This window comes from Sorex araneus, chromosome 5, assembly GCF_027595985.1.
Source record: "Sorex araneus isolate mSorAra2 chromosome 5, mSorAra2.pri, whole genome shotgun sequence".
Lineage (NCBI taxonomy): Eukaryota > Metazoa > Chordata > Mammalia > Eulipotyphla > Soricidae > Sorex > Sorex araneus.
The window spans coordinates 151,304,763-151,330,695 of NC_073306.1; the positions used below are offsets into that span (position 1 = coordinate 151,304,763).

The 25,933-nt window shown below is 50.9% G+C and overlaps 1 protein-coding gene across 1 annotated transcript; it reads left to right on the forward strand.

The window, feature by feature from the left end:
* Nucleotides 1-325: 325 nt before the first annotated feature.
* BST1 (bone marrow stromal cell antigen 1) lies at nt 326-23,029 on the forward strand. Its single transcript, XM_012935125.2, has 9 exons — nt 326-754; nt 1,754-1,880; nt 4,783-4,918; nt 5,651-5,733; nt 8,836-8,912; nt 10,075-10,167; nt 12,483-12,569; nt 14,641-14,700; nt 22,674-23,029. The coding sequence occupies exons 1-9, from the start codon at nt 570-572 to the stop codon at nt 22,777-22,779; spliced, it is 954 nt and encodes a 317-aa protein (XP_012790579.2). The 5' UTR covers nt 326-569; the 3' UTR covers nt 22,780-23,029.
* The last annotated feature ends 2,904 nt before the right edge of the window (nt 23,030-25,933 follow it).

Sequence of the window (25,933 nt, forward strand, 5' to 3'; positions counted from 1 at the left end):
CCTAACTCGGAGGGATGTTGTAAAAAGCAATTAAAATTATGCTTGCAGAGGGCGCGGCTCAGTGTGGATCAAATCTGATCAATGTGACAGACCTCTTCTCTCCCTCTTCTCCAACTTTACCTCTTGCGGGGGGCTGGGGGGTGTCGCCAAGAACCAAGGGCCGGGGTGGAAGCCGAAAGGGGGCGGTGGGACCTGTTTGGAGCGGGGCAGACCTGAGCCTGTAGGATGCTGGGATGCGCCGCAGCCTGACGCAGCCACTGCGGATAGATGCCGAGCTCCCGCGCAGCCCTCCGGAGGACACTCGCCCACCAATCAGAGACAGGCGGAGGGACCTGGGGACCAGTCCAAAAAGTTTCAGCGCGCCCGACCTAAACCCAGCCCCCCACACACACACCGGTGTCGGGCCGCGGCCAGGCACACCTGGACACTGCCCCTTGGGCTGAGAGCTGAGTCACGCGTCCCGCCCCGGCGTCAAAGCTCTCTGACTCCAGGGACAGAGCGGGCCAGGCCGGGCCGAAGCTCCAGGGGCCGCCCCAGTGCCGCGAAGAGCAAGTCAGTGCCGGAGCCCCATGGTGGCCGCGACTGGGGTCCGGGGGCGCGCGGCCTCCTGGCTGCCGCGGGTGCTGCTGCTGCTGTGGGCGCTGCCCGCGGCGGGCGGGGCGCGCTGGAGCGGCGAGGGGACCAGCCCGCACCTGCAGAGCATCTTCCTGGGCCGCTGCCACCAGTACCTCCAGCTGCTGAGCCCCGGGCAGCGGTGAGCGAGCCGGGGGTGCGGGCGAGGAAGGGGGTCCCCAGGGGAAGCCGGGCGCTGGATTCTAGTGGTCAGGGCAGCCCGGTGTTGAAAGTGGAATCGGGTGCAGGGGGTGTGGCGTGGAGAGGTCGCAGGGGGGTTGAAGGGGTCTGAGAGCTGTGTATGAGCTCGAACCCTCACACTGCCTGGAATAAAAGAAAAGAAGCAGGTGTGTAGTCCGAGGCGAGGCTGTCTGTGGGTGTGTGTTGAAGTGGAGCGATTGTCTGCGGGTGTCTCGTGGGGGTGTCTGGGCCCCGGGTGGGGTGCGGGGCTAGAGGTGCGGCCAGCACACGCTTCTCATGGGCCCGGGTCTCCAGCCTGGATCCCCCGACTGTGGCATTGACCTTAGGACCTACTTTATTGGTTTCCACTGTGTTCTTTGTGTGTGTGAGAGACAGGAGACAGGTGTGTGCACACACACGCACACACATGCACACGCCCACAGAGGGAGATTTGACAAGTAAACAGGAGCGGGGCACACTCTAAGGGACACCCGCATTCGCCACCGCCCAGCACGGGACAGAGGCGGCTCAGGGCGCTGGGCAAGGCCGCTGTAACTGGCAGCGGTGCCGGAGCGAGGCTGGTCCTGGGGCTGTTTCTGCCTCAGCAGGAGGTGGCAGGGCCTGGCTAGCCCTGGGCACTCTGCTGCCTGCCCATCCCTGCCCTCCGCGAGCCCTGGCCTCCTGCCCACAGCTGCGGTGTTGAGGAACTGCCACTTTGAACACGAGCTTTGCGTCTAGGATCCCGGACAAGACTCGGTCCCTCCGCTGCCACTGCCCTGCGCCCACGCCTGCACGTCCCCGTTTCTCTCCTGAGGTGGGAGTGCGGCATGAACCACGATGCCGTCTCATGAATCTCCATGCGCAGCGCTAATACGTGGCCCCACAATCCGCAGAGCACTGGGACAGAAGCGGCAATGGTCCCCCACTGCCTGCCCCCCACCCCTAACTTGTAACTGCGCAGGGACAAGAACTGCACGGCCATCTGGGAAGCTTTCCGAGTGGTTTTGGACAAGGACCCCTGTAACGTGCTCCCCTCAGACTACAACCTGTTCGTGGAGCTGTCCAGGCACACCATCCCCGCAGACAAGGTGAGAGGCTGGGGACAGCGGGACAGCAAAGTCACAGCACACTTGACCTCTGGCGTTCCCGCCAGTTTCCAGGGCCCACGGAGGGGTCATCTTTAATTTCTTTTTCCTTTTCATTTATTTTGGCCACACTGGCTCCTGCTCAGGGCTTACTTGTGGCTCTGTGCTCAGGGGTCACTCCTGGCAGGACTCGGAGCCTGATATGGTGCCAGGGATTGAATCCGGATCAGTCACCCAGGAAACCCTCAAATTCAGATCTATCCCCAAGACCCATCTGTCCTCCTCCTTACTGGAACTTGACTGGATCTAGCCAGCACCCGCTCCTGTAAACAAGCCGCAGCACCCTGCACTTTAAATCTGAGTAAAATGAAAATAAACCTGTGCAACACGCTTGCTCCAGGAAAGCTCGCTCAGCCGGCTGGGCGCGGGCAAAGCCTGCTTGGCATGAGGTGGCCCCGGGCTTGATCCCTGGCACTGCCAGGCCCTCCTCTAGTCACTCAAGACCCAATCTCAGGCCCAGGGCCGGAAATAGCCCCTGAGCACTGCCAGATGGGCTCCCGAACTCCAAACCAAAAATAAATTGTTTAAAACACTACTTTGGGGGCTGGAGCAATAGCACAGCGGGTAGGGTGTTTGCCTTGCACGCAGCTGACCCGGGTTCGATTCCCAGCATACCATATGGTCCCCTGAGCACCACTCAGGGGGGTAATTCCTGAGTGCAGAGCCGGGAGTAGCCCCTGTGCATCCACGGGTGTGACCCAAAAAGCAAAATAAATAAATAAATAAAATTAAAAAAAAAATGTTAAATTAAAACACTACTTTGCCTTTAAAGAAACTGAGCTCTTTCTGAACCTAAAATATGAACTTAGTTTTTTTTTTTGTCTCATGGGCAAGGCCTGAGGGTCAACCCCAGGGCCACAGGGCCACCCCCGGCACTGGCAGGTATGACCCGGGAGATGGGTCAGAGGGTGGAGTGTCCCTTGGCCCCAGGAGCAGCACTGGGGCAGCCCCACTGGCTTCCAGCACGGCCGAGGTGAGTGGCTCTGCGTTGCCAGGCCGAGCACTAAACTACGAGGCCCACACCGAGAGCTGAGTAAGGGCTGCAAGTGGCCCCTGGGCCCCCCGCACCCCTGGGGCAATCCCTGCCCCCAGAAACTGCATTTGGGTCTCGGGATGACTCAGTGGCCGGAAGTTCTGCCTGGCACAGGCACACGCAGGACACTCAGCTGGGGGGAGCCCGGCCTGACGGGCGGGCCAAGCAACTGCGCGAGGGCAGCGTGAGGAAATGGAAAGCGGGACCCCCGGGAGCACCACCCCACCCACCTCACAGCACCCACCGCAGCGGAAGGTGAGGGAGAAGCAAAGCATCGCGCCAGAAACGGAGCTGGGAAGAGGGAAGTTCTGCTAGCCTGAAGCATGAATTATTATTATTATATTATTATTATTATTTTATTATTTGCTTTTTTGGGTCACACCCGGTGATGCTCAGTGTTACCCCTGGCTCTGCATTCAGGAATTACTTCTGGCGGTGCTCGGGGCAGCATATGGGATGCCAGGAATCGAACCGGGGTCTGTTGCTTGCAAGGCAAATGTCCAGCCCGCTGTACTATCGTTCTGTACGAGTGGCCCCAAAGAGTGAATTTCTAGTGCAGAACCTCCCAAGTGGCATTCAGAGAACCTGGGGGGGCGGTGCTCCTTGAGACTCTCGCTACTCAGACCTCAGACTGGCGAGGATGAGTGCGAGATGTGGTGTCCTGAGGAGTTGGTGCTGCTACTTGGGCCCTATGGGGCCAGGGAGCTTGGGCCACCCCAGAGGGGCTCAGGCCTCCAGGGCTGCACCCAACAGACCCCTGCGGGGAGGGGTCGCCCCCCAGGTGCTCGAGGGCTGAGTGGACAGAGCTTTGTGTGTGTGGTACAGAGTGCACCCTCGTGCTATTCCTTCTGCGCAGGGCAACTGTTGCACAGAACTCTGTCCTGACTACGTTCTGGAGAGGAATGTGTCTGCTGTCTGTCCAGGGGTCGTGGCACTGTGGAGAGAACTGGGCTTGGGCACAGCCTGGGTGTCTCCCTGGTCCTGGAAGGGTTCTCAGTACAGGAGATGCGCTGCCTGCCTGTCCGTGTAAAGGACAGCTGTATTCGGAAACCGCCAGCCCTAGACGGGGCACTGGTTACTGAGTGTTACACACACACACACACACACACACACACACACACACATCCCGGCTGGGCATTGAGCTGTGGGTTGAGGATGCAACAACTAGCCAGCCCTACCACCCCCCCATGCTTTCTTTTTTTTTTTTTTTTTGCTTTTTGAGTCACACCCGGCGATGCTCAGGGGCTACTCCTGGCTCTGCACTCAGGAATTACTCCTGGCGGTGCTCGGGAAAGCATATGGATGTCAGGGATTGAACCCAGGTTGGTTGCTTGCACGGCAAATGCCCTCCCTGCTCTACTATGGCTCTGGCTCAGGGAATCTTCAGTCTTGCTGTGGACTCTGAGGAGCAGCCCTGAGGAAAGTGTGGGCTATTCTTCTCATTATCCTTGTGACGAGCCCTTGAGGGGTTGTCTCTGGGGGTCATCCGTCAGCCTCACCTGGGCTGCTCCTTGTTTTCCTCTATCTTGGGAAACTCAGGCCCTGGGATCACATTGTTCGAGTTCACTCATCTGGTCTCTGACAAAATCAGCCCCGGGCCCCTGGGCCTTTGATAAACCCGGGCCAGAGGGAAGAGCGAAGGCCGAAGGTCCAAGGTAGGTGGGTGGCTCTCTCCAATGGACAACTACACTCTGTTGTGAACAGGTCATGCTCAGATGAGATGTGACGGGCCCGACTCGTCTCCGTGACATGATTTTCCAGCCCCGTTTTGATCTCCCTTTCTATTCTCATCTCTGCCTTGTCTTCCTCTAGTCCCTGTTCTGGGAAAATAACCACCTGCTGGTCATGAGCTACTCGGAGAACGCGCGGCGCCTCATGCCTCTGTGTGACGTCCTCTACGGCAGGGTGGGGGACTTACTGAGCTGGTGCCGACAGGCCAATGGCACAGGTGAGACTCCCGCACACAGCCCGGGAGCGGACGTGCTCCCTGGGCTCTGCTGGTGCTCCGGGACACCCCGCTCACGCCTGCCCATCCTCTGAGCTTGCCCTCCTCCTCTTGGTGCCAGGCCAAATACCAGGTGTCTTCGCCCAGGCTCCTCGCGGGCAGAGTGGACAGAGCCCTGGGCGCCTGGCGCAGAACGCACCCTTGTGCTGTTCCTTCTGCACAGGCAAGTGTTGCACGTGAACTCCTTCCTGGCTGCATTTGGGAGTGTGAGCCCAGAGCAGGCTCCTCGGCAGCCAGACAAGCTGTGGCGAACAGCAAGTCTCAGCTAGGCCTCAGTCTCTGTTCCCTGGAGCAGGACTCGCAGTTCCTGGTAGACTCCCAGTCAAGTAATAAGGAATTGGGCAGTTGGGTCTGGCCGGTCATGAGGGGTCACTGCACCCTCCTTAGAAACTGTTACTGACCATTGCCTCATTGCTGACCACCTTTGTAATAGGGCCGATGCTAAAAACAGACCAGTCTGTAAATTGCCTCTTAACTCCGAACCCTACATAAACCGCTTGTCAAGACTCCACTGCGTTGGATGAGACTCAGACCCCAGCTCGGGCTAGCGCTTGCTCAGGCTAGTAATAATAAAGTTCCTTTGCTTTCGCATTACCGTGTGTGCTTGGTCTCTCCGCTACTGGAGACCTGAAACTCGGGCACAACAGGAGAGAAATGTGTCTGTTGTCTCTTCAGGACTTGATTACCAGTCGTGCCCAACTGCAGAAGATTGTGAAAACAACCCTGTGGATTCTTACTGGAAAAGGGTGTCCATGCAGGTAATTTATTTTTATTTATTTATTTATTTATTTTTGCTTTTTTTTGGGGGGGTCACTGATGCTGACCATATAGGCCGTGTGCAAGGCAAACGCCCTACCCGCTGTGCTGTCACTCCAGCCCCCAGGTAATTCTGGGCAGCAGGAACTGTCCCTATTTCCTGAGCACAGGGGGACAGCTGGACAGGGACGGGGGGTATGGAGATAGAGCCAGACAGTCATTGCTTAGTTTCTCCAAGTCTCACTTTCATATTTGCCACATTCGGATTCATTCTCTCCATTGCATGAAGTTATGCAGCTGGAAGGAATGAAGGCATTCAGTGCAGTGCCTGCCCAGAGGAGAAAACACTCAAGTGAATGTCAGCTAGGGATGAGGGGATTGAATAGCCCACTTTATGGCTGCAATGTTGAATCATCTTTTTAAAAAATTAATTAATTAATTTTTGGTTTGGGGGCCACACCTGGAGTGCTCAGGGGTTATTCTTGACTCTGCACTTGGGAATCACTCCTGGCAGTGCTCAGGGGATCCTATGGGATGCCGGGGATCAAACCTGGGTCTGCCACTTGCCTTACCTGCCACATTATCACTCTGGGTCCTGAGATTCTTACTCTAAATAGAGGTGAATAGTTTTGCAAAATAGGATGGCCCCTGCTCTAAGGACGGCTTTGGGTGATCTAAGATCTGGCCGTGGGAGCGAAAGGAATAAGAGGGATGCTAGTGGAGAAGGAGTTGAGAGGAGACAGGATGAGGTGGAGACTTAGAAATGGTCCTCTTGGGGCTGGAGTGATAGCACAGCGGGTGGGGTGTTTACCTTATACGCAGCCAACCCAGGTTCAATCCCCAGCATCCCAAATGGTCCCCCAAGCACCACCAGGAGTAATTCCTGAGTGCAGAGCCAGGAGTAACCCCTCTGCATGACCAGGTGTGACCTAAATAGCAAAAAAAAAAACAAACAAGCAAGAAAAAAAAAACAAAGAAACAAAAATAAATGGTTCTCTTGAAGTAGGCTTGCTCCTCAGGCTATTGTCCGCTGAGTAGCAGTTACCAATAGCTATAAACTGTCTATGACTACAGATGACAGGTTCTGTTCCCAGGATTAGACCAACGATGAGCAGATAGGAGGGTTTCGTTCTTAGGTCAGGGCCTGGCATAGATGGTTACCAGTCGCTGTAAAATGTCTGGTGATTACAGAATTGTTTCTGTTCCCAGGGTTAGACTCACGATTAGCAATAACGTTTCATTCTTAGGTGAGAACCTGGCCTAGGCCTGTGGACTATTAAATGTTAGCTGTAAATAAATAAATAAATACATGTTAGCTGTGCTGACAGGTGGGATGTGAACTCCTGAGCATTTCACTCACCGCTGAGAGGCCTTTTGAGACTCCACGTCTCTCTCCAGGCCGTTTTCTGCCTTGGATTTCCAAGTGTCCAGGGTGAGATGGATAGCAATCAGTTCCCCACCACTCTGAAGGTCAGTGGGGGTGGGGGGCTCTGCTCCAGGTAAAAGGCATCATGCTATTCCTGTTCTGCAGAGTTTTGGGGGTGGTGCCGTGACAGGATAGAGGCAGTCTTGCTGGAATCCACTGGTCTTAGGTTTTGTGTCAACACCAGCACTTTGTGGACTCTCAGTGCCTAGCTAATGTTTCAGACGCCTACGTGCCTTGACTTCCTTACCGTTTCCTTGCTGTGCATTATTGCGGATCATTGCGCCGCATTAGGCCTGCATGCCCTTCACTCTGTGAACATCTCAGTGCTGTTCACCAAGCTTCAACACACGGGCTTTGCACCTCCCTGCCTCATGGCAAACTTACATGTGACTTAGGCTAGCCGGTGTCACCTCTAGATGGAAGTCTTTAAAAACTGGTCAGTGATTTGTCACCTTCCCTTCTCCATCCCGACAGTATTCTAAGGGTGGGTCCCAGAATAAGGACCTTTGGCATGAAACCACAGTGGGTCACTGACAAACTACGTATGTAGTGTGAACGTGAAGTAAACCTTTGCTACTTATTTATTTGGTTGGTTTCTTGGGGGAAGTCACACTGGTGATGCTTCAGGGGTTACTCCTGGCTCTGTGCTCAAGGATCTCTTCGGCTGGTGCTTGGGGATTGAATATAGGGAGCCAGGGATTGAATCAGGGTTAGGTGCATGTGAAGGAAGTACCCTACCCCTGTACTATCTCCCTAGCCTCGGATCTCTGTAATTTTTTTTTTTTTTTTTTTTTTTGCTTTTTGGGTCACACCCAGCAATGCTCAGGGGTTACTCCTGGCTTTGCACTCAGGAATTACTCCTGGCAGTGCTTGGGGGACCATATGGGATGCCGGGGATCGAACCCGGGTCGGCCGCGTGCAAGGCAAACGCCCTACCCGCTGTGCTATCGCTCCGGCCCCGGATCTCTGTAATTTAAAGCTAATGGTTCTGTGAGGCTTGTTGTAATGGCAACATACCTTAGTTTCATCCAGCCTCTTTGGACAGATTCCTGGACTTGGCATCAGTAACTCTATGAGATTGACGTTTCAAGGCAATTTGTTTTCAGGAATAGGTAGCACTGTAGCACTGTTGTCCCGTTATTCATCGATTTGCTCGAGCGGGCACAAGTAATGTCTCCATCGTGAGACTTGTTGTTACTGTTTTTGGCATATCGGATACCCCACGGGTTGCTCTGCCATGTGGGCAGGATACTTTCAGTAGCTTTCGGGGTTCTCTGAGAGGGACAGAGGAATCAAACCTGGGTTGGCCACGTGCAAGGCAAATGCCCTACCTGCTGTGCTATAAATTCAATAAATTCCTACCAGGTGTATTGACCACCTGTGGGTCAAGTTAAGCACTGTATTTTTTTTTTTTTTTTGCTTTTTGGGTCACACCAGCGATGCTCAGGGATGCATCCTGGCTCTTCACTCAGGAATTACTCCTGGTGGTGCTGGTGGACCATACAGGATGCCGGGGATCGAATCTGGGTCAGCTGCATGCAAGGCAAACGCTCTACCTGCTGTGCTATCGCTCTGGCCCCGAAGCACTGTAATTTAAAAAAAAAAAACTTTTATTTTGGTTTCATAGCTGAAAAATGACATCTTCATTTGCTCAGAAAGTTTGTTTTTTTTCCTGCAGTATGCAGCGGATAGTTCTGGGGTGATCTACGTCATGCTGAATGGGTCGGAGTCATCAGGGGCCTATCCTGTCAAGGGGTAAGAATTCCAGCCCAGAAACTTCAATGTTTATTCAGTTGTTTTGTGGGAGACTAAAGAGTTATCCTAATCCTTCATCCACTGCTTAATGGATTTATTGTTAACATTTAGATCAAACAAAGCTATGGAAAATTAGAGTTTTCTTTTAGTTTGAAACTATTTTTAAATTGAATCACAGGGAAAGACAGTGTTTCAAAGTTGTTCATGATTGGGTTTCAGTCAGATAATGTTCCCGACATCCCTTCACCAATGTACATTTTCCACCACCAGTGTCCCCAGTTTCCCTCCTGCCCGCCACCTTCCGCCTGCCTCTGCAGTGGGCACCCCCCTCTTCTCCCTCCCCCTCCAGCTTCTCTGCCCCAAACTGTATTTAAACATAGTAATTTACAAAGTTATTCACAAGTCATTTCAGGTATTCAATATCTCGACACCAATCCCACCCCAGTGTGACCTCCCTCCACCAGTGTCCCATGGTAACCCCTCCCCTCTCAGCCTGCCTCCTTAGCAAGCACAAAATAACTTACTTTCTTTTGCTTGTGACAACACATATCACATAATGGTATCACTAAAGTCATTGACTGAGGATTCGCTGAGCTGTTAGGTGCTAGCTGGGCCTTCTGTGCTACTGTTTTCAATCCTGGAGTTTAGTGGGCTTCTACACATCTGTCGCATCTAATTTTCTGGGCTGTCCGTACTGTGAACTTTGGCGCTGTCACACGGCTGCGTGTGTGGCCATATGCTCCAGCAACTGCGTCACTGGGATGACTCAGCAGCTTGGCACCGCAGGCCTACCAAGTTCCCCTGCGCTGCAGCTCCTCTCCACGATTCGTCATGGGTCAGGCCCTTTAAATGCAAGTGGAAGCAGGTGTGGGTGGTGGAGTGTGAGTTCCCCCAACAAGGCATGGGCTAGGCTAACCCCATCCTGAGAAGTCTCCAGTGACCCGGGCACATTAAAGCTTTGACTATGCATTTACTACTACTAGCACCTGACAAGCGTGTGAATGAAATAAGTCACCTAAGAATGAAGTAAAATAAACGAACAAAACACTGTATATGCTTTAAAGTAAGAGTAATGTATACATAAAAAAAAATAAGTAACAAGTGGAGTGAGAAAAGTGTCAGATTATTTTAGAACTTAAAGAAATGTCTTCCTGCTTCTTAGGTTTTTTGCAGATTATGAAATCCCCTACCTCAAGAAAGAAAAAATCACACGAGTTGAGGTCTGGGTTATGCATGAAATTGGGAAACCAAAAATGTAAGTCATATTGCTCTTGTGATAGTTAATTGTGCCAATGTGCTATCCTTGCACGACATCATCAAGTTTGTCTTATATTTTCTCTGAGGACATTTGCAGACAGTAGCAGTCTTCTTCTTTTTTTTTTTTTTTTTTCCCTTTTTGGTCACACCTGGAGATGCCCAGGGGTTACTCCTGCCTTGCACTCAGGAATTACTCTTGGCAGTGCTCGGGGGACCATATGGGATGCTGGGAATCAAACCCTGACTGGCCGCATGCAAGGCAAATGCCCTACCCGCTGCACTATCGCTCCAACTTCCAGTAGCCAATCCCGAGTTGAGAGAGAGAGAGAGAGAGAGAGAGAGAGAGAGAGAGAGAGAGAGAGAGAGAGAGAGAGAGAGAGAGAGAGAGAGAGAGAGAGAGAAAGCTGTTTTTTTTTTTTCAGAGCCAAAATTCGAGGCAGCTGAGAAGCAGCAGAACCAGTGCAGTAAGCTCTGATTAGCTGCTCCTCGCTGCTCCCCTGCACCCTCCCTCCAGGCTTCTGTCTTATCTGCCATGGGAACAGGTGCTCGCTCTCAGCGGACCAAACATTCAGAGTGAAGCATCATTTGAAGTTACAAAGCATTTGTCTTTGATGCACATTTGGTGATGCCAAACATCCTGGCTGAATACGAAAACAGATTTTGAACTCACGAGGGCTACCTCAGCCATGGGCGGGTGCCTCTGAGGCAGCAAACATTCCAGGTATGAGGAAATGCAGACTCAGAGCAGGGGAGTTTTGCTTAGGTGGCCATCTGGCCCTGGGCTTTACAATACTGGGGTCGTCCCTCCATATTTGAGGGACTATAGCAGGAGATTGGTGCATAGATGGGCAGGCAGCCATGGGAATCTTCACAGCTCAGGGAAGAATTAATTTTATTTCACCCTCACAGCTGACCTAAAACCTCTGCAGAGTCATTTTACCGGTTACCCCAATTTGCCAAATTTCTTCTGCACTGTTCATTCAAAACCCCCAAACTATCACCAGGAATTCTCAGCTTTGATCTCGGGACTTTGTGCTGAAGACTGCATATTCAGAAAATAGGTAGCTCTGTAACTGAGTCTCAGAAAACTGGTGCAGCAAATGTTGACGGCTCCTATTTTCTGGAAACTACTTGAATGTACGTGAATATGAACTTGAATCCAACCGTCTCATCAATGGCAGATTCTGCCGGCTAAGCAACATCATGGGGGTACAGTGCAGTATCCACCGAAACTTACAATGCATTCCAAAACGTCACACCAGAAAACCAACATTCAGGAATTAAGCTAAGAAAACAAATAGTTAACGAGTCAGAGATAGTACCGTGGGGAGAGCACTGGCCTTGCACATAGCCAACGCAGGTTGTATCCTGGGCATCCCACATGATCTCTTGAGCCCCGCCAGGAGTGATCCCTGAGCACAGAACAAGGAGTAAGCCCTGAGCATTGCCAGGTGTGACCCCCACACTAAACCAAGACAAAACAAAACAAACAAAAAACCTTCAAGGAACTAAGACTGTGTATGAAAATAAATTTCAATATAACCAGTCATGTTAACAACACTACATTAAAATATTTGACAACGAAACATAAAATGCCGAAATTGAATGGAAATAATTGAAAGACAGCAGTCCACCTTGATCTTGAGCAAGAGGGGACTGGGTTTATGAATCATGTTCGGATTATGTGAAGGAGACTACGCAGAAACGGGAGCTAATGGCAGGCAGGTTTAGATGCTTATATACAGACAGGAGCAAAGGCAGAATACAAAACGCAGAATCCCAATCACTGTGTTTAAAAAGGCTCCTGGGAATGAAACTTTTGCAATGGTTTGCACCCAACTGTGTAACCAGCTGGTATCTGTGGTAATGTGAGAATTGAAGGAATTTTAATATTTTAATCTCCCCCTTTTTTATTTATTAGCATTTCCATCTGTATATACACATATATACATATATATTTATGTGCGTGTTTTTGTTGACCTTTAAATGTCAATGTAACACCGTCAGTTAGAGGAAGCAATAGGCAGTCAGCATTGCGTCTGCCAGGAGCACGGGAGAAGCGGGTGGGTGCGTGTGGCACCCTATTGCGTACCGAGCATGCGCAGACCTCCTAGTGCGTCCTGGGCCCCTGGGGGCCCTGAGGGTTTACCCCGTCCGGAGTCACAGACTTTCCTTTATTCCTGCAGAGACAAGACTAGCCTGGGGACATCTGGTCAAAAGACATTTTTATCAACCTCGCACCAACTTCCTCCCCTCTGCAGTGTGGTCACGGCCGCAGCCGCTCCCGTTCACATGCGTGTTCCTGTGTTTTAGGGAGTCCTGCGGGGAGGGCAGCCTGAGGACCCTGCAGGAGCGGCTGGAGGGGCTGGGCTTTCAGTACAGCTGCACCGATGATCACGGGTAGGTGGTTTGTCGCGCCCAGAGCCTTCCCAGCGGGGTGTAGGGAGGGAGGCAGGGGGCTGATGGAACCGGCTCAAAGGTGCCGGGACTGTACCCTCTGGGAGGGCTCCCTGGCCCACAGACCCCGCTGTCAGAGTCCCCTGCCGTGTATGAGTGGACAGGAAGCTCCTTCAGCCTGTGGCCTGGACTTTGTCCCTGTCTTTGGACTCACACTGCCCACGACCCTTGCCCAGGACGGTGATTACATGAGCTTTGGACGTGCTTGGAGATTTGCCTTGGCTAGGCCAGTCAGAAAATAGTAAGGGCTGCCATCGATTGGGCACTTTTGAAACTTACTATTGCATATTGTCAGGGTTTTTTCTTTCTCTTTTCTTTTTATTCTTGAAAAGTGAGATAAGCTTGGCACAGCGGTGGTAGAGTTCAGAGGTCACCGTGAGCTTCCTGCTTCTCTGGGTCCAGCCCCTCGGTCTGTCGGACTCTGGTTTCCCAGAGGCTGGAGTCCAGCATGCAAGCAACGGGAGGTGTGGAGGTGCAGATGACATATGGCCCGTGTCCAGCACCCCTGACCTCTCTCTGCCTTCTCAGAAGCTCAGTGGTGGCCTGGGAAGAATAGCTCAGAGGTCAAGACCTGGAAGAGTAGCTCAGAGGTCAAGACCCAAGTTCGAATCTCAGAACCACCTTTCCCCCAGCACCATGGGCCCAAGTACTGAACTGTCCTGCCTGGCTGGTCAAGTACAGTCGGGAGTAACAGCTCCCCACTCCCCTGCCTCCCCAAGTACTCCCTTGTCTTGTGAGGAATGTCTGGGCGTGCAGGCTCTCCTGAGAAGAAGGTGACTCCAGGGAGGAGGTCTCACAGCCCATTTCCTGCTGGCCCACTGCTGTCCCCATCACCTGCCTCCTGCCCAGTACCCAGGCTGGCCTGTCCCCTGCGTCCTCTCTGTGGCTGCAACCCGCCCTCCTGGCTGCCCCCAGAACCCCATATCTTTTATTTTTATTTTCTCTTAAAATTTTTGGCTTTTTGGGTCACACACGGAGATGCTCAGGGGTTACCCCTGGTTCTACACTAGGAATTACTTCTGGCAGGGCTTGGGGACCACACAGGATGCTGGGGATTGAACCTGGGTCAGCCGCATGCAAGGCAAATGCTCTCCCTGCTGTACGTCGGCTCCGGCCCCGAGCCCCACACCTTCTCCCTCCACTGTGCAGACCAGTGGGACTTTCTTGGTTGGGGCCCAGGAGCCAGCCAGCCACCAGCCGCGAGCTTCAAGCCCAAGCTCCCGCCCCAAGTCTGAGTGACGAGAGAGAATCAAACAGCCATAGCGAAGTGCTTCTGTGCTTGCGTCTGTGAGGTTCAAGCTCAGCCCAGCGCTTGCTCTGGTCATTTTGTAGTCAGCTGGAGGGGATAATGGTCTCTGCTCCATCTGGGGGTTGTAAGGATTCAGTGATACCATCTCTGTGCAGGGAGGGGGCGGGAGGGAGTTCTTTTTTTTTTCTTTTTTTTGCTTTTTGGGTCACACCCAGCGATGCTCAGGGGTTACTCCTGGCTTTGCACTCAGGAATTGCTCCTGGCAGTGCTTGGGGGACCATATGGGATGCCGGGGATCGAACCCAGGTCGGCCGCGTGCAAAGCAAACGCCCTACCCGCTGTGCTATCGCTCCAGCCCGGGAGGGAGTTCTTAAGTGGTGTTCAGGGTTCCCTGAATATTCAGTCAACACGGTTAACAAGTTTAATGCTCAGGTGTGGTGGTGACACAATGGTTGCCAGGGCCACTGAGGTAAACTGAGTGGGATGGGCGGGTGGTGCCAGAAACCGGACTCCAGACGCTGTGAATATGAAGCATGCACTCCAGCCCTTTGAACTGTCTCCCCAGCCCCCTAAATGGCCTGTTCCTTGTCAAACTCACGGTCAGATGGCATGGTAAGTAAGTGCTCAGTAAACGCTGGCTAGGTGTTTCAGCAGGAAAGTGGTTTTTGTGGGCCAGAGTCTTTGTTACCGTGGCAGATAGCCCATCTTTACTCGATGCACAGGAGTCAGATCATCCCCTGATGGTTGTTTCTTTTCCTTGTCCAGGCCTGTGAAGCTCTTGATGTGTGTGGACCACAGCTCCCATCCTGACTGTTTATTGAGTTCGTAAGTCACTGTTCCCACCTGGCCCCCTGCTTCCCTCGGCTGTTCACAGACCACCGGAGAGCAGCCATGTGCACAGCCCGCCCCTGGTGCCCTGCCGTGGGGTCAGGTGTGCCCTGCTCTGTCCTCCTGAGCACCCGGACCTGTGAGGCCTGTCCTGGTGTCACAGCTCCATCCACCCCCGGCCTTGCATGCAGGGTGGCCTGAGACCCAAACCTCAAACAACAACATTCCCTTCATTTCTCACCTGTCACACCTTTGCACCTAGTTTTGTGTTGTTCAGAGTAGGTGGCTGCCCTTACTCCGCCCCAGCTCCCGCCCCGTTTTTTTTCCCTCTGTCTTTTCTTACTCCTTGCACTGTCACCAAGCCTCAGCCATAGTCCTCCCAGCTCCAAGGCTTTTGTCCTCACTGTTTCTGCCCCCAAATCCTGTTTTTGTTTGGTTTTGGTTTTGGGGGTCACACCCAGCACTGCTCAGGGGTTACTCCTGGCTCGGCACGCAGGAATTACTCTTGGCGGTGCTCGGGGGACCCTATGGGAGGCTGGGGATCGAACCCAGGTTGGCCGAGTACAAGACAAATGCCCTCTCTGCTGTACTCTCCCTTCGGCCCAACATCCTGTTACTAAGCAAAGGTTTCCCACCTCACATTGTGTATAGAAATTAAGCACAGTGATGCGGGCTGCTGAAGAAAAGACAGTGTTTTACCACAGAATGAGCCAATAAGGAAACTGCACCATGAGCGCGCCCACACTGTCTCCTGGATCTGGGGCTGGGCAGGAGGGTGGGAGTGTAAGAGCCGAGAGGATACAGTCGGCATGGGCAAGTATGGGAGAGGGTGATCTGGAAAGGAACTTGACGGTGAGCTTTGAATGAGTCCTCCTAAGGTGAACTGGCCGGAGTTCCTTTGGTGAGGGGCTCTGACCTCAGAATAGGCTCTAGTTCTTTGGAGAATTGGTTTTCACTGGAGACTGGAATAAATCAAGGGACGAAGACTGTTACCAGACTTTTTGCTCTGAAAAACAACTCCTAGAGGAGAAAAAAAGTTTATTTACTTATTTTGCTTTTTGGGTCACACCCGGTGATGCTCAGGTGTTCCTCCTGGCTCTGCACTCAGGAATGACTCCTGGCAGTGCTCAGGGGACCATATGGGATGCTGGGGATCGAACCAGGGTTGGTCACATGCGCAAACACCCTATTTGCTATGCTATCGCTCTGGCCCCTCAAAAAAATTAGTTTAATATGAAACTAGTTTGGGGGTGATTCTGATCTGTAGTTTTAGTCCTTCCTTCTCTTCCCTCATGTGTTGAACCCTTTCTCCTACTGTGAATATTTGCTCGCAACTCACTTCAAAAGGTCACCTGGGCTTTAGTATTCCAAAATAAAGTTTGCATCCTAACTGCTGGCCCTGGAGCGCCCCTCAACTTCTTCTGTTTTTGTTCTGAAAGGGTCACGTCTGGCAGTGACCAAGCCCGGGCCCACTCCCTACTGCATTCAGGGTTCACCTATGGTGGGGGTCTCGGGGAACCATATGTGGTGCTGGGTTTGGCTGCATGCAAAGCAAGTGCTTTAGCTGCTCTGCCATTTCTCCACCCCTCCCCTGCAATTTTAATTTTTTTTACAGTGTCTTTCATTTTCTGACTCATCTACTTATTAGGCTTATTCTTCATTGCCTGTGGCCCACCTGTTTGAACACAAGATGCAGAAGGAAGGGACATTTGCCTGTTTTGTTCACTGATGGAGGTGGACTGGAATAAATGTCACTACCTCTTTTTAAAATAGCTCTGCAAAAAGTATTCGTAGGTCCTTTACAAAAAAGGAACTACCAATGATAGTGAACAAGAGACTTCTGTTCAATAATCTGGCATGGTGCCTCAGCCTGATCTGTAGGGATGAATGAATGAGCCGAGGCCGGCAAGTGATAAAAAGCATAGTGGCAGGTAGATGAAATGCATGATGTGTGTCTGACAGGAGCTTTGGAGTGTCCGGGACAGCCCAGGGATGCATTCCACATCTCGACTGGAAAAACGCCGAAAGCAACTGTGTCTGATTGGCTGGAACAGGGCAAGGACTTAATGGACCCGATGGTTCAGGGAGCTGGGCCCTCGCTCAGGAGAAGAATGTGTGTGTAGAGAAGAATGAGACCGGAAGCTCAGGGCTTCTTCTCCTGGCTCCTTTGCCCGGGCTGTAACTTCACACATAGAGCTCTGTGTGCAGACAGGACGCCGGTTTGTAAAGTCCTGTTGTGGTTGGGGTCCACTCCACTGTCAAGTGCAGGCAGCTTATGGGGGTCTTTCCTTGCTCTGACATTTTCCCAGCGATAGCTGAGGCAGGCCTTTCCCACTCCCACCCAAAGGGAAGGATGAAGCCCTCCTTCACCGAGAGCCAGGCTTCCCCCCGCTGCTACTGACCTGGAAGAGACCTTACCCTCTCGGGGCTGGAGCGATAGCACAGAGGGTAGGGCCCTTTGCCTTGCATGCGGCCGACCCGGCTTCGATTCCCAGCATCCCATATGGTCCCCTGAGCACCGCCAGGGGTAATTCCTGAGTGCAGAGCCAGGAGTGCATTGCCGGGTGTGACCCAAAAAAATGAAACGTTACCGTCTCTTTTTAAAATAGCTCCACACAAAGTATTCATAGGTTCTTTACAAAAGAGGAACCACCAATGACAGATTCTGAAAGTTATTTCATCCTTTGAATAATAATGAAACACAAATTTAATATGGTTCCTCCATCATGCTATTTGACAAAGACCTTCAGATGAAGAAAGAGCAGGAAGATTTTTTAAAAAGATGTTATTCACTCTGTGAATTGGTGAAATGCTTTGGAGAAATTATTTGACATTCTGTATCAAGAATCAAAAATAATTCGCCACCTTTAACCCAAATCAGATTGCAGGGCACTTTTCTACTCTGTTCTAGAAATGTGATCCAAAATATGGACACAGTCTCTAATGAGCAAAGATGTTCACCCAAGCTTGTTTATGAAGCCAAAGCTAAACCTGAAGGAAGTACCTTGGGGGCTGGCCTTGATGCCCAGAGGCAAGTGGATAGTTAGACTGGAGTGTACAGTCACTGGATATAATAGAACAGAGCCATAAAAAAAAACAGCGGTAGGTGTTGTATGCCAGTCATGTCTTCATAAAACTTCTCCACAGGGATAGCAAGATATTCATTCAGCAATATGGAAAAATTCTTTTGAGCAACTGAAGGGGGAAAAATTAGGAAATAATTTCTTATGCTCACAGGCTGGTTTCAGTGTTGGCCAACAATTCAGCAGACTAATGATAACTTACATCAGCATTTCTCACCCCTGGGCCAAATGGCTCTCATGAGGGCCCTAGGACAGTTCAAAGGGAACATAGGTGAATGTCGTATAAATATGGGCCCAGGGGAGGGGGTTAGGGGCCATCAGGCAGGATGGGAGGGGGCATAGGGAGAAAGCAAGGCCGAGAAATAGCAAGCTACGGAATTGGGGAGCTGTGCGGACAGCCTGCTTGCGTGATTGGAGTTTGGACTCACTGTTTCCGTCAGAGTCAGGAGGATACACCAGGTCTATCTCAGCCCAAATTCTATTAAAAACCCAGTGCCTGGGCTGGAGGAACAATACAGTGGGTAGGGCACTTGCTTGGCATGAGGATAACCTGGGTTCGAACTCCAGCACCACAAATGGCCCCCAGAGCCCTGCCGGGATTAATCCCTGGGCACTTGCTGAGTGTGGCCCCAAATCAGAGAAAGCCGCCGTCTTCACCCTCCGCTGCAGCCCTGCCTTTCTGCAGCCCCAGAAGCCCAGAGTGAGAGTTCCTGATTCCTCTTTTTTGGGAAGAGTGGGGTGACCTGCTGGGAGTTAGAATCGAATCAGCAGCTGCGGATACAGAGCCAACTCATGAAGAGCTTTGTATAATCTTAGGAATGGAAAGAAATCTGTGTTTTTATATTTCACACTTGATTGATTTGTAACATTTTAGAAGATTCAGCATGTAAAAATAGTTTATACATAAATTATATGCATTGAGCTATTAAAAAAGTTTATTACTGAAACAGAGGTAGGTGGGTGGCTTCTTATTGAAATGGAGGTTGTTAATAGAAAAGTGGAAAAAGAACCTGAAATAATCCTGTAATTCCAACACATAGGTAACTATTAAAAAACCGATTTTAAAGATTTTCAGTGTAAAGTCAGAGCATTTTACTAAGTTCATAGCTGGCGTCAGAACGTTTAAGCGAATCAGACTGATTAGATTTGCTCACATCAAGTATTTGAGGATTTCCAAATTTGGGGGTTTTGCTAATTTTTCAAATTCCCTCTTCCTTTCTCTTGTTTCTGTAGTCGCTCTGATGCCAGGGCTGGACAGTGACTGCTTGGAGTGTGAAACGTCTTAGTTGTGGTGTTTGCCAGGCCTCAGACTCCTCGGCGGGCTTCACACTGAGTGGTGCTCAGGACTAACTCCTGGCTCTGTGTTCAGGGATCACTCCTGGGAGAGCTCGGGAGACGCTATGGAATGTCAGGGACCGAACCCAGGTCAAACATGTGCAAGACAAGTACCCAACCCACTGTACTATTACTCCAAGCTCAGTCAAACTCTTTTTTTTTTTTTTGAGTAACACCAGAGGTGCACAGGGATTACTTCTGGCTCTGCACTCAGGAATCACTCCTAGCAGTACTCGGGGGACCATATGGGATGCTGGGAATCGAACCCGGGTCGGCTGCGTGCAAAGCAAACGCCCTACCCGCTGTGCTATCGCTCCAGCCCCAGGGTTGAACTCTTTAGTGCTCACACACTCCTAACTATGGTAGGGCTGGAAATTGTGGGCGGTGCCAGGAATCTCAGAGAACAGAACTACCAGGCACCAGCCCAGCGCTGCCGAGACCAGCTCACGCAGCTGCACCAGGGATGGAACTCTCGACCTTGCATTTGAAGGCAGGTGCTTGGGCCACTGACCCTCAGCCTGGTCCCAGGGGTTGCTCATTTTAGGTCATGTCCAGTAGTTTTTAGAAGAAAATATACAAATTAAGTTTAAAATAACAAAATCATTTAAGTTTAAAAATCTTCAAGGTGTCAGCTTAAAAAAGGTGTGTGTGGAGTGATAGTACAGCGGGTAGGGCGTTTGCCTTGCATGCGGCCGACCTGGATTTGGTCCCTGGCATCCCATACGGTCCCTCAAGCACCGCCAGGAGTGATTCCCGGGTACAGAGCCAGGAGTAACATCTAAGCATCACCAGTGCGACCCAAAAAGCCAAAAATAAATAAAAGGTAGGAATAAAGTGAGGCACGGGGTAAGTTGTGGGGGGAAATGGGTTTACTTGGAGACAGCAGAGGAAGTGCGTCTGGGGCAACAGGCACGAGAGCAACCAGTAGGTGCGTCTGTGGAGGGTTTGGGCGTGGCTGTATGTGGGGGCTGGGGCTCCAGAGAGGGGAGACTTTGGAACCCAGGACAGATAGGAAAGAACGCGGAGCATTTCCTAAGTGAACACATCCATGGACTCAACCACAGGAAGTTCCTGTCCACCACCCGTGGTTCTTGCTGTTGTCTTTGGCTCAGGCCTTTTCCAAATCAGCCTTAGCCTTATTGGTCCTTGAGTTATTTATTTTCCTCAGGGCTCGTGGGGAAAAAAATGTTTCATTTCATAGCCTCCACTTCCATTTTACACGGGAGTTATTCCACAAAGGGAGTTTGAATAAGTGCGAAGATTCAGGGTTATTACCTGAGTTGACTAAGTTTCAAAATAGAACAGTGCTGGGGCTGGAGAGATAGCACAGTGGTAGGGCATTTGCTTTGCACTCGGCTGACCCGGGTTCAATTCCCAGCATCCCATATGGTCCCCTGAGCACTGCCAGGAGTAATTCCTGAGTGCATGAGCCAGGAGTAACCCCTGTGCATTGCCTGGTATGACCCAAAAAGCAAACAAACAAACAAACAAACAAAAAAATCAAAATAGAACAGTGCAACTCGGCAAGGAGCTAGGCACACCTGCAGGACCAACCGGGCTCGTGAGCTTTAGATTTAACCCTTAACGTTATTTCTTAAAACCAAACAGTGTGTCTTTCTGTGCAGGAGGGCTTTCTTGGGTAAAACACACCAGTATTTGGCAAATCAGGGCGTGGATCATGAATTAAAGGGGTGAGGAAGGAACCACAAGATGAGGATTCCATTTGTGTGTGTAGATAATGACAGATGCTTCTGATCAGCTAAACTCCGAATTGCTAACAAGGTTTACCTCTAGGGAGGGAAGTGAGAACTCTCATTGCTTCATTGTTTACTCCTGTATTATTCTCTTAGAAATAAAAATAAACGCGGCCAGAGAGACGGCACGGGGTTGAGGCCTTGGATGCACCCACCCCAGTGTGGCCTCCAGAGACACATGCGGTTTTCTGGGGCACCCACAAGGTTCACTCCTGAGCACAGAGCCAGTCGCAGCTTCTAGGAACCAGTGGGTGTGGCCCCAAGCCCTCCAAATAAATAAAATAACTAAGGTATCTTTGTATTCATCAATTATTGTTATTTTAAAAAATCAGTGTAGGGGACTAGAGCGATAGCACATCAGGCAGGGCGCTTGCCTTGCACGTGGCTAATCTGGGTTCAATCCCCAGCATCCCATATGGTCTGCTAGCACCACCAGGAGTAATTCCTGAGTGCAGAGCCAGGAGGAACCCCTGAGCATCCCCGGGTGTGGTCCGAAAGCAAAAACAAAAACAAAAAAGCTGTAAGTGAATTCAGGATGAAAGGAATCAAAGGTGCAATTTCAGATGATGTCCAGCAGGTGGACCCCAAGTCCAAGTTTGCAGCAAACAGACTGACAGCTTCCGGTGGGGTCCAGAGCCAAAAGAGCTAATTAGTCCAAGTTAACGTGATGTTGGTTCATAATTCTTAAAACTTTCTTCTAATTGGGTTGAAATGATTTAACTTTTTAAAGTCTTTGTGGTCAGACTATTTTCTGTGATCAGAATCCCTTGGCCAGTTTCTCTCTTCATTTTCTTTAAAAAAAAATTTTTTTTTTAATTTTAATGAATCACCGTGAGATACAAGTTACAGATTTACAAACTTTCTTGATTGCATTTCAGTCAGACAATGATGGAGTACCCATACCTCCACTGGTGCCCATTCTCCACCACCAATGGTCCCAGCCTCCCTCCCCCCACCCCACCTCTTCACACCCCCCGCCTCTGTGGCAGGCACACTCCCTCTTACTCTCTCTCTCCTTTTTTCTCTGTATTTTCTTGTCAGGACAGTTTGTTCATCCTAGGTTAAGCCCTTCACATATTGAGTCCGTTCTCATCCGTTTCCATGTGGGGAACTTGGGTCACTTTTCAGAACTTTTGTTTTGGTTTTGTTTCGTTTTGGGGGCCACAGCTGGTAGTGCTCAGGGCTCACTCCTGGCTCTGCACTCAGGCATCCTTCCTGGAGGGCTTGCGGGAACATATGTGGAGCTGGGGATCGAACCCGGGTCGGCTGGGTGCAAGGCAAGCACCTTACCTGCTTTACCATTGTTCCAGCCCCATTTTTCAGAAATTTTATGCCATAAGATAATATCTGTGAGGAGGAATGATATATACTAATCTGAAATCATGTCCAGGAGAGTGTGGTAGGGCAAAAGAAGTTGCAAATTCCATTGTGTTTAGATAAAAGTGTGTGTGTGTGTTTGTGTGTGTGTGTGAGAGAAAGAGAGAGAGAGAGACAGACAGAGAGACAGACAGAGAGACAGAGACAGAGACAGACAGACAGAGACAGAGGGAGGGAGAGAGAGACAGACACACAGAGACACAGAGAGAGACAGAGAGAGATGCTCAGGAGAGTAACTGAATCTGTCAGTACCATTTTCTATGTGGAAAGTTGAACTCGGGAAAGTAGGATGCTTTTGTTTTTCACTTTATCTTTCGGTACCACTTAAAGACGTTTCGGATGGGCATTTGCAAACATGATGCCCAACTGCACACGCAAGCGCCCTCCGCAGCCACTGACAGCCCTTCTCTTCCCTTTGCAGGGCAGCAGCGTCCGCTCAGACACGCGTCCTGCCTCTCTACTCGCAGCGTCCTGCCGGCCTGAGCCTCGCCCTGCTCCTGGCTCTGACCGTAGCAGCGCAAATGTAACTGGAGTCTCAGGTGTGCTCCCGGGAGGCCGGCCCGGCCCGCCTTGCACAGCCTTGCACAGCCGTCCGTCTACCTCTGGACCAAGAGGCCCTTTGTCTGGCGCTGCTTCCTGCCGAGACACTGTGTCCCACTAAGGGCTTTCGTGAGGGGCCGCGCAGGGTCGCAGCAGTCGGGCCATCATCTCGTCCTGTCCTCACAGCTTCGTTTGGACGAAAGCCAGCTTTGCCTTCCAGTTTTTGGTAATGGTATCGCGCAGAGACCCAAGCTTATGTATACAATAAAATTTTTAAAGAAAACTTTAAAACTGCATTTTTTACTTTCCCCTTATGCTTTATGATTTCCCCAGCAGGGCATACTTGGAGCCAGGACACTTTGGGGACTCAGGTGTCATAGGTCACTGTCCCCCAGGTCATATTCAGAGTGGGTTGAGTCCAAGAATGGAATGGACTGACGAGGAAGGAAATCTGAGAGGCCCGGTGAGGTGTGGCGTGTTCTCTGGGTGGCTGCTGGTCTGAATGGGGGGTTGGTGTGTGTGGGGAATGGTGTCAGCCTCTTCCAGCAGCTGTGCCTGAAGGCCACCAGGTGACCTTTTCATACGCTGGGCGTTCTCGAGTCCCTCTCATTGGCATCGTCTCCCGCTCTGCTCTCCATCGGGCACATGTGCATGCCCCTCGCAGCCATCTCACATGATCGTCTGGTCCCCCCCCACCCCCCACCCCTGGAGAATTCCCTTCACGACCTCCATCTCTACTGCCTTCCCCCCACCCCCCACCAGGGTCTTTGCTCGACTTCACCTTGGGATTGTGCTTGCTTTGGAGACAGACCCCTCTTTGCACCCTGGTCTAAGGTGGGGGGGGGTGGGACAGCGTTCTCTGTGAGGGATGGATGTACACAGGGATGAGCTCCAGAGAGGGGCAGACGGGGTAGGCCTTTCTCTAATTTTCTATTAACGTAAGTTTGGGTGGAAGAGTTCAGGAGTAAGAGCAGAGCACAAGCATCATGCCGCATCCTACTTTCCTGTATTATTGCCACACCTCAATCACTGTATCACTGTCATCCCAGTGTTCATCGATTTGCTCAAGTGGGTGCCAGTAACATCTCCATTTATCCCTGTTGTTTTTAGGGTCAGGGGAATGAGTCCCATTATTGTTACTGTCTTTGGGGTCAGGGGAATGAGTCCCATTATTGTTACTGTCTTTGGCATATCAAATACGCCACAGGTAGCTTGCCAAGCCTCACAGTTCGAGATTCTGCATCGCTCTCTTCTGGGAGCTTTGTCTCTGGATCTTGACTGTTGATGAGATTACATGGGCTGGGGGCAGTTTGTGGGTTGGCTGCCAAGCTACTGGAAAACTGGGGATCTGGGTGGAGGAGGTCCAATCCCGATCCAAGCAGGCTTGAAGTTCTCACCCATGGGTCCTGCATGCCTGGGTTCCTCTGTCAGTTCCCTCACATATGAGGCTCATCCAAGTGTGTGGAGTGTGCCTTGAGGATGGCTGTGGCTGGGTTCTGGAGGGTTTCAGCTGCTGGAGTTCTGCTTGGGACAGGGAAGGAGAACTCAACCCGCCCCCCCAGGGGGTCCCAGTGAAGACAGCCTGGTATGGGGCCAGGAGATTCTACCACACCTTGATAGGAATTTAAAATGATGCTTGATATAAATCACGTCTGGGGGGCTGGAGCAATAGCACAGCGGGTAGGGCGTTTGCCCTGCATGCGGCTGACCCGAGTTCGATTCCCAGCATCCCATATGGTCCCCTGAGCACTGCCAGGGATAATTCCTGAGTGCAGAGCCAGGAGTAACCCCTGTGCATCGCCAGGTGTGACCCAAAAAGCAAAAAAAAAAAAATAAAAAAAATAAATCACGTCTGGGCAGCAAGATAGCAGCAATGCTCCAAAGGCAACATAATTGGAGAACTGAACTGTATAACCAATCGTTGGGGTGTGGGGGATGGAAAGAAGGGGTGTTAGAATCTTTGGGGGAGGGAGGTAGGTACACTGGTGATGGGTGTGGTGTGGAGTTACGAGCATGAGAAACCATTAATGTTTGTTTGTTTGTTTGTTTGGGGGCCACACCCCGTAGTGCTCAGGGTTTACTCCTGGCTCTGTACTCAGGAATCACTCCTAGCGGACGCAGAGGACCTTATGGGCTGAGGCGGCGGAATCTAGCTCAACAGGATGCAAAGCTAATTCCCTACCCGCTGTTCTAATGTTTTGACCCCGATAATCCATTATTAACAGCATTAAAAGCCACATAATATCAATAAAAAATAAAACAAATCAAAGTAAAAATAAGAAATATCGTTGTGTGGATGGAGTAGGGAGGAAAGATGACAAGTGCCATTGTAATCTCGGGGGCCCTAGAAAGGAAGAGAAAATTCTCCAGCCAGTTTCCCACTCACAGTCTGTCTCCAGGCCAGCAACTCCTCAGACAAATCCTACAGAAGCTCCAGCCAACGGCGTAGCTCAGGCCAGCCTTGGAGAACACAGTGTCCACAGCCTTTGGGTTGCTGGGCTACCAGTTGACTTACATGGTCACTCAGAACACATGGCCTGTGGCTTAATTAGTTGCTGTTTGGAGATCAGTGCAAAAGAAAATGCTTAATTAAAAATATGCTGCTTAGAGCCGGTGGATGTGGAACAAGCGGGAACCAGAGACAGCTTTAGGAATTGGGGTTCCAGCAAGTGCTTGCACCCATGTATGGAGACTGTGAATTAAGCCTTTGCCCCACGCCGGCTAACGGAGGAAATATGTAATTTCTGGCAGAATTTTCCCTGGACTTTATATAGAAATCCAAAACCGCGCGCGCGACTTAACATTTATAATTGTCATCAATGTGAAAGGGTTCCATTTGAACAGGTCAGACTTGGGGGGGAAACTCCAAATAATAACAGTAAGTTTTTGTTGAAATATTGAAGGTTCTTAATGTAACAGCCACCTCTGGACTATGAGCTAAGCAAAAGCCCCACGCTGGCCAACGTGGCGTGGAGTACACCATACTATGAGGCGCAGGAAGGGGGATGAGGGGGAAAAATTTAAAAAAAAAATGGAAAAGGAAAAAGAGAAAAAAAAGAGAGAGAGAGTTATGTCATATAGTGAGTTTTGTGTTGAATTATGGAATGTAATCAAGGTAAAGAAAAAATGAAGTGAAATTCA

Excerpts from the sequence above, each read along its gene's own strand:
- BST1 (XM_012935125.2), top strand. The coding sequence starts at position 570 with ATGGTGGCCGCGACTGGGGTCCGGGGGCGCGCGGCCTCCTGGCTGCCG. Across the intron at positions 8,913-10,074 it reads GGGGCCTATCCTGTCAAGGG|GTTTTTTGCAGATTATGAAA; the intron begins GTAAGAATTCCA and ends CCTGCTTCTTAG. Across the intron at positions 12,570-14,640 it reads AGCTGCACCGATGATCACGG|GCCTGTGAAGCTCTTGATGT; the intron begins GTAGGTGGTTTG and ends TTCCTTGTCCAG.